This window comes from Leucoraja erinacea, chromosome 6 (genome assembly GCF_028641065.1).
Source record: "Leucoraja erinacea ecotype New England chromosome 6, Leri_hhj_1, whole genome shotgun sequence".
Taxonomy (NCBI): Eukaryota; Metazoa; Chordata; class Chondrichthyes; order Rajiformes; family Rajidae; genus Leucoraja; species Leucoraja erinaceus.
The window spans coordinates 2579646-2588229 of NC_073382.1; the positions used below are offsets into that span (position 1 = coordinate 2579646).

General features: G+C 47.1%; 1 protein-coding gene across 3 annotated transcripts in view; it reads right to left on the reverse strand.

Annotated features, from left to right (window-relative positions):
• The window catches only part of LOC129697828 (PI-PLC X domain-containing protein 1-like), a 30634-nt gene extending 22050 nt beyond the window's left edge, over positions 1-8584 (reverse strand). The window contains exons 1-2 of one of the 3 annotated variants that reach the window (XM_055636473.1): positions 8446-8583; positions 431-563 (exon numbers count right to left, since the gene is read on the reverse strand). In XM_055636473.1, the coding sequence (XP_055492448.1) occupies positions 431-557 (127 nt within the window). In that variant the 5' untranslated portion in view covers positions 558-563; positions 8446-8583. Of the gene's footprint in view, positions 1-430; positions 564-8445 lie in introns of all 3 variants that reach the window. The other 2 variants (XM_055636474.1, XM_055636475.1) reach the window with 2 other exon arrangements.

Below are 8584 nucleotides of genomic sequence, written 5' to 3' on the forward strand. Positions count from 1 at the left end.
CAATTACAGCACGGAAACAGGCCATCTCGACCCTTCTAGTCCGTGCTGAACACATAATCTCCCCTAGTCCCATATACCTGCGCTCAGACCATAACCCTCCATTCCCTTCCCATCCATATAACTATCCAATTTATTTTTAAATGATAAAAACGAACCTGCCTCCACCACCTTCACTGGAAGCTCATTCCACACAGCTACCACTCCAAAGAACCTCCAAAGACGTACAGATTTGTAGGTTAATCAGCTTTGGTATCATTGTAAATTGTCTCTAATGTGTAAGATAGGGTTAGTGTGCGGGGATCGCTGGGCAGCGCAGACTCGGTGGGCCGAAGGGCCTGTTTCCGCGCTGTATTTCTAAACTAACCCAAACCTCTTCCCACACGCTTCCCACAAACTACAAAACACAAGGAGCGGCAGTATCCACAGTTACCTGGGATAGCCAGGTTGCACAGAGACGCGTCCCAGAGCTTCTCCGGCAGGTCCGACATCCAGTTGGCAAACCGATTCTGGAGAAGACTCGGAAATGCTATCTGCTCCTTCCTCCTTGAATCTGCCATTTTCTGCAACAAACAAAAAAAAAAAATCTTTGTGAACAAAGAGTTTTATTTGGAGACACAAGGAACTGCAGGTGCTAGAATCTTGAGTTGAAAACCAAAGTGTTTGAGGAATTCAGCAGGTCAATTTCCCACCGTGGAGGCGGCACAGGGGCGCAGTGGTAGAGTCGTGGCTAAAATATTCACAGCATGTCAGCATCCATCACTCCCATGGCAGCACATCCCAGGCATTCCCCTAGTTTAAAAATATGCCTCGTAAATCTCCTTTAAACTTTCCCCCGTCCCAATTTAATGTTCTGCCCTCCAGAATTTGACATTTTCCATTCTGGGAAAATGTTTCTGACTCTCTACCCTCTCTATGCCTCTCATAATGTTATATATTTCTATAGGACGACATGGTGGCGCAGTGGTAAAGTTGCTGTTTTACAGCGCCAGAGAACCGGCTTCGATTCGGACTGCGGGCGCTGTCTGTACGTTCATAAGTTCGTTCTCCCTGTGACCGCGTGGGTTTACTCCGGGTGCTCCGGTTTCCTCCCACACTCCATAGATGTTCAGGTGTGCAGGTTAATTCTGGGGATGCGACTTTTTCTTCAGTCGTATTCCCCATCCCCGTCTCCGTCTGCGCCGAGGCCTAATGGCGGACCTGGCGGCAATGGAGCTGTGGCGGCGGAGACCTGACTCGGTCCTGGAGCTGTAGCGGAGACCTGACTCGGCCCTGGAGCTGTGGCGGCAGCAGCAGCAGCGGAGACCCGACTCGGTCCTGGAGCTGTGGCGGAGGCAGCGACCACCCGCGGAGTTTGAACCGTCGCCTCGGCGCAGAGGGAGAACAAAGAGGGAAGAGCCAGAGACTTTAAGACTTTGCCTTCCACCACAGTGAGGAGGTGTTTGGTGAACTCACTGTGGTGGATGTTAAATTTGTGTTGACTATGTGTTTTGTCATTTTTTTTAAATTGTATGTATGACTGCAGGGAAACAGAATTTCGTTCAGACCGAAAGGTCTGAATGACAATAAACGAATCTAATCTAATCTAATTGGCTTCTGTAAACTGGACCTAGTGTGTAGGATAGTACTAGTCTACGGGGTGTTTGTTGGTCAGTGCAGACTCGGTGGGCCGAAGGGCCTGATTCTATGCTGTATCTCTAAACTAAATGATGCAGTGTCCTCCTGCACAGTGTTTTTTAGCTGGTTGGTTCCCCCCAACCCCCCCCCCCCCCCCCCCCCCCCCCCCCCCCCCCCCCCCCAGCTTTAAAAGGACCATTCTCAAGTAAACAGGGGTCTGTCGAACTAGGGTTGGTTTCTCAAAACTCCTCAGATAGAAACTGATACTTAGATGCCAGCTGCCAATTCCTCCCCAATGAAACCACTTGAGCCCATCATGAACATTGCTGGCAAATGGTGCAGCTAATGACAGTGGGTTCAGTTTACACTCTACGTTTCCCAATAACATGTTTTCACATCCAGCAAGCCCATTATGTTTGAAACAGTGCTAACCTTCTCTGATCTCTCGTGTGGAAATGAGAGATGTCAGCCTAAAGGGTGGTGCCGACTAGGTCGAAGGTGGACCCAGCTGGGGAGGAGGGTGGTGCCAAAAACTAAGGGGGCCCCGGCTTGGTGTGACGGCAGGCAGTAGATAGGACTGTTCGGTCAGCTTTTGTAACGTTGTCGACGCCAAAACTGTGACGAGGGCACATCATCCGAGGACGTACACTCCATTGAGGATAAATGGGGATCCTGTGGATAGGGTGAACTGTTTTAAATATCTGGGAGTCCACATCTCCGAGGATATGACATGGACATCACACGCCGCAGCACTCGTGAGTAAGGCAAGGCAGCGCCTTTACCACCTCAGGCAATTGAGGAAATTCAGAGTGTCTCCGAGGTTCCTCCAGTGCTTCTACGCAGTGGCGGTGGAAAGCATCTTGGCCAGGAACATTACCATCTGGTTTGCGAATTGCTCTGTCAAGGACAAGAAGGCTCTGCAGAGAGTAGTGCGTTCGGCCGAACGCACTATGGGAACTTCACTCGCCCCCTTGCAGGAACTATACATCAGGAGGTGCAACTCCAGAGCAAACAAAATCATGAGAGACCCCTTCCACCCCTGCAACGGACTGTTCCAGCTGCTACGGTCAGGCAAACGCCTCCGTTGCCATGCGGTGAGAACGGAGAGGTTGAGAAGGAGTTTCTTCCCAGAGGCCATTTAGACTGTAAACGCCCATCTCACCAGGGACTAACTCTACTGAACGTTTTTCCTTCCATTATTTATTATGTAAAAGAATATGTGTGTTATGATTTTGTTTATAGTTTGGTTGTTTGTCTTTTTGCACAAAAGTCCGCGAGCATTGCCACTTTCATTTCACTGCACATCTCGTATGTGTATGTGACAAATAAACTCGACTTGACTTGAACTCAGCGACACTGGTCTACTGCCTTAGTGAATGAAGCCCGCTGTATGATTTTACCAGCATGAATACAAAACAACGCACTACACTTGTACCTTGCTGTATGTGGCAATAAAGTGTCGTTGAATCATTGAAGTAGCAATCACTTTGTGTCCACTGGCCGGCCACAAACTCCAAAGAGCATCAAGCTCCCCCTACCCGCTAAAGAATGTGCCTCAATCAATCAGATACGCAATAAAGTGCAGTGAAATTAATTTTGCCAGCAGCGGTGCAATCAAAAAAAAGAACACACAACACACAAAAAAAAATTGAACACAAACATCCACCACAGCATTCTTCACTGTGGTGGAAGGCACAAAGTACAGCGAGTCCTCCTCCATTGTGCACCCGTGGTTGAGGCCATAAACACACACAACATACAGTGTACAAGGTCAGTGGCCGGAGATACAGCATGGAAAAATAGAAACATAGAAAATAGGTGCAGGAGTAGGCCATTCGGCCCTTCGAGCCTGCATCGCCATTCAATATGATCATGGCTGATCATCCAACTCAGTATCCTGTACCTGCCTTCTCTCCATACCCCCTGATCCCTTTAGCCACAAGTCCCACATCTAACTGCCTCTTAATTATAGCCAATGAACTGGCCTCATCTACCTTCTGTGGCAGAGAATTCCACAGATTCACAACTCTATGTGTAAAAAATGTTTTTCTCATCTCAGTCCTAAAAGATTTCCCCTTCATCCTTAAACTGTGACCCCCTTGTTCTGGACTTCCCCAACATCGGGAACAATCTTCCTGCATCTAGCCTGTCCAATCCCTTAAGAATTTTGTAAGTTTCCATTAGATCCCCCCTCAATCTTCACAAGCCATCACCCATTCACACTTGTTCTCTGTTATCCCACTTCCTCATCAACACCCGACACGGCAGGGAATCCCGCACAAACCCGCACGCCTTTGGAATGTGGGAGGAATGCAGAGCACCAGGAGGAAAATGAGGATAGGGAGAATGTGCAAACTCCACACAGACAGCATCCAAGGTCAGGATAGAACCTGGGTCTCTGGCGCTGTGAGGCAGCAGCTCTACCAGCTAACCCACTGTATATGTTCTCTGTGGCGTCTCGGTATGAAATCAACATCAAAGCGGGATGTATAGGAAGGAACTGCAGATGCTGGTTTACACCGAAGAAAGACACAAAATACTGGGAGTAACTCAGCGGGACAGGCAGCATCTCTGGATAAAAGGAATGGGTGAGGATTTGGGTCAAGACCAGTTTTCAGACTGAACGTTCATCGGATAGAGTCGGGGAACTTCTTCAAAGTAGGCATACCTTGAGGAGATTTCGCATTGCAGCAGTCCAAATGTGCAGCAAAGATCTACAAGGTCTACAAGAACTACAAGAACTATCAGCTCCACAGATGCTGCTGCATCCGCTGAGTTTCTCCAGCATTTTTGTGTACCTTCGATTTTCCAGCATCTGCAGTTCCTTCTTGAACAAAGAACTACAGCTGCTGGTTTGCACTGAAGACAGACATCACTGATTTGTCAAGCTCACATCCACAGAATGATTTGTGGTCAAATTTAGCATTAACAGGAACGTACATTCAGGAAGTTGGACTGAAGTTGGATGAGGAAACACTTTTGACTTGAACAAACAGTTGATGAGTCTCACCCCTGTCAAGGTTAGATACACTTTGCAAGAGTTTCTATATCTAATATATAAGATATCGTCAAGGACTGCTCTCACTCCAGCCACAGACTGTTTATCCTCCTCCCATCCGGGAGGCGCTACAGGTCTCTCCGTTGCCGGACCAGCAGGTCCAGGAACAGTTTCTTCCCTGCAGCTGTTACACAACTTAACTCTGCACCTTGGTGATTTGACAGTAACCTCCCCCCTTCCCCTAGAAAAATTGCACCACGGCTACTGTATGTACATATATATCTTTTACTGTTCCATTATTCTATGTTCGCTCTTCTGGGTGAGATGCTAACTGCATTTCAATGTCTCTGTACTGTACACTGCACAATGACTAAAAAGATTGAATCTGAATCTGAGAATATTTACGAATAAGGGGTCGGCCATTTAGGACTGAGATGAGGAGAAACTTTTTCATCCAAAGAGTTGTGAATCTGTGGAATTCTCTGCCACAGAAGACAGTGGAGGCCAATTCACTGGATGTATTCAAAAGAGAGTTAGACCTGTTTCCACACAGAGAGTTGTGTGAGTCTGTGGAATCCTCTGCCACAGAGGGCGGTGGAGGCCGGTTCTCTGGATACTTTCAAGAGAGAGCTAGATAGGGCTCTCAAAGATAGCGGAGTCAGGGGATATGGGGAGAAGGCAGGAACGGGGTATGATCAGCCATGATCACGTTGAATGGCGGTGCTGGCTTGAAGGGACGAATGGCCGACTCTTGCACCTATTGCCTATTGGACAAACTGTATTTGAAGAAGAGTCTCTACCTGAAAAGTCACCCATTCCTTCTCTCCAGAGTTTCCGCCTGTCCCGCTGAGTTACTCCAGCTTTGTGTGTCTATGAACTGTATTTGAACCCAGATGCCAGAATCATACACTCTGCGTGACATATCTATGCATATTTCTGCATTCAGCCCCCCTCAAACGCGCAATGTCACCAAATGCTAAAAAGCAAAAACTACTGATGATGGTTAATGGTGTCAAATACCTGGGAACAACATATCCATTTGTTCACCATGATGCATTATATGTCAGGTTTTCTGTACGATTCATCCCACTGCATTTAGTTGCACATTAACTGCAGGCATAAGATGTAATGTAACGAGGTCATAATGATTTTTAAAACTTAAAACAAGAATTATGCAAATTAATTAATTTGCTGAGAGGAGAGATAATTTTTACCCCAAGAAACGGGAAGTTTAGATCTTAAACCCAAATCCGACCAAGTTCAAACCCATCCATGTATGATTTGTGACAGGCATTTTACAGAGGTTCGTCCAAGAAATAAATAAATAAGTTGTACAATTTAGTTTAAAGATACAGCACGGAAACAGACCCTGCGGCTCACCAAGTCCACGCCGACCAACGATCCCCGCACACTAACACTATTCCACATACACTAGGGACATAGAAACTTAGAAAATAAGTGCAGGAGTAGGCCATTCGGCCCTTCGAGCCTGCACCGCCATTCCATATGATCATGGCTAATCATCCAACTCAGTATCCTGTACCTGCCTTCTCTCCATACCCCCTGATCCCTTTAGCCACAAGGGCCACATCTAACTCCCTCTTAAATATAGCCAATGAACTGGCCTCAACTACCTTCTGTGGCAGAGAATTCCACAGATTCACCACTCTCTGTGTGAAAAATGTTTTCCTCATCTCGGTCCTAAAAGATTTCCCCCTTATCCTTAAACTGTGACCCCTTGTTCTGGACTTCCCCAACATCGGGAATAATCTTCCTGTCCAACCCCTTAAGAATTTTGTAAGTTTCTATAAGATCCCCTCTCAATCTTCTAAATTCCAGCGAGTACAAACCGAGTCTATCCAGTCTTTCTTCATATGAAAGTCCTGACATCCCAGGAATCAGTCTGGTGAACCTTCTCTGTACTCCCTCTATGGCAAGAATGTCTTTCCTCAGATCAGGAGACCAAAACTGTACGCAATACTCCAGGTGTGGTCTCACCAAGACCCTGTACAACTGCAGTAGAACCTCCCTGCTCCTATACGCAAATCCTTTTGCTATGAAACTCAATTTACAATTGTACCAAGACAATTAGCTTGCAAACCTGTACGTCTTTGGAGCGTGGGAGGAAACCGGAGCACTCGGAGAAAACTCACGCTAGTCACGGGAAGAACGTACAAACTCCGTACAGACAGCAGTCATAGTCAGGAATCAAACCCGGGTCTCTGGCGCTGTCAGGCAGCAACTCTACCGCTGCGCCACCATGCCACCCCTACAGCACCCGTAGTCAGGATCGAACTCGGGTCTAAGGTGTTGTAAGGCAGCAACTCTACCATTGAGCCACTGCACCGCCCCACTTACACATAAAGTTGTTTCTTCACATTAAAGCACAAAAGACAAGTATAAAGTAACTAGCGAATGCTGAAATACAATACTTAACAAGTTCTGTACAGTCTTGGAATGAGTCTTCCACTGAACCAAATTATGTTTAATTCAGCTCATCAATCAAACTTACCCAACTGAATCATCCTACCACAACTAGAGAGCAGTCCTGAACTACTTTCTAGCTCATTGGTGACCCTCGGACTATCTTTGATCTGACTTTACCTTGCACTAAATGTTATTTATTCCCTTATCATGTATCTATACACTGCGAACAGCTCGATTGTAATCATGGATTGTCTTTCCGCTGACTGGTTAGCACGCAACAAAAGCTTTTCACTGTACCTCTTACCCCTGCCTCCACACGGTCTCTCGGCGCTGATACTAACCTGGTATGGTTGCAATGATTCCATTGCCCTACGCTGCCCAATGTCAGAGACAGGCAACAAGGTAACAAGGCAGGGGAGTTGTTGCAGCTGATATACTGTGGTGACCCCACCCTCAGTGACACCCCAGCTGCCTCTGATAGGAGGCAAGGAAGGAGGTGGAGCATCGCCCCGTCACCCCCTGTCAAGGTTAGATAAACTTTGCAAGAGTTTCTATATCTGATATATAAGAATATTTAAGAATAAGGGGTAGGCCATTTGGGACTGAGATGAGGAAAAACTTTTTCACCCAAAGAGTTGTGAATTTGTGGAATTCTCTACCACAGAGGACAGTGGAGGCCAATTCACTGGATGTATTCAAGAGAGAGTTAGATTTAGCTCTTATGGCTAACGGAATGAAGGGATATGGGGAGAAAGCAGGAACGGGGTACTGATTCTGGATGATCAGCCATGATCATATTGAATGGCAGTGCAGGCTGGAAGGGCCGAATCTATTTTCTTAGTCGGGATGGGAGGTCGGAAAAGTGGCCTCTCCCACTCTTCCTTAGTCCATGAGATATAGGCGCAGAATTAGGCCATTCGGCCCATCGAGCCTCTTCCACCTATTCCACCATTCGATCATGGCTGATCTATTTCCCCCCTTCAATCCCATTCTCCTGCCTGCTCCCCATAACCCTTGACGCCCAAGCTAATCAAGATCTACTTGCAACCTTATTACCAATCGCCTTTGTAAGTCGCCCCCGAAACTATCCTTCATTTCGCCTTACAGCGCTCATACAAATATATTTCATGTTGATTTCACTGGCAGTAATTAATCAGCAAAATCAGACCACGGGGCCGCATTAAGAAACCCCTCTACAGTGTCCGTATTCATGCACGCAGAGAATACTCAGGGGTACATCAGGCTGGTCGACTCTAAAAGGAGTAAAACTGGGCAGCATAGCAACTAGCTGCAAACAGGATTCCTGGCATCAGCGGCCCACAGACACAACATGACAACCGGAACCATTTTCTATGCGATGGATTTGTAAATAAACAAAGGTTGACGACGTGGAGAGGAAGCGCTACCGTGTCTCCGGCACCCGTGGTTGCGGCATCTCACAGCTCCCCGGCACCAAGTCTATTTGTATCTCTCTCCCTCTCGCTGTCCACACTCGGCTTTCTCTGTCTGTGCGCAAGTCCAGATGGGCGGGTGCTTCGTGTTAGT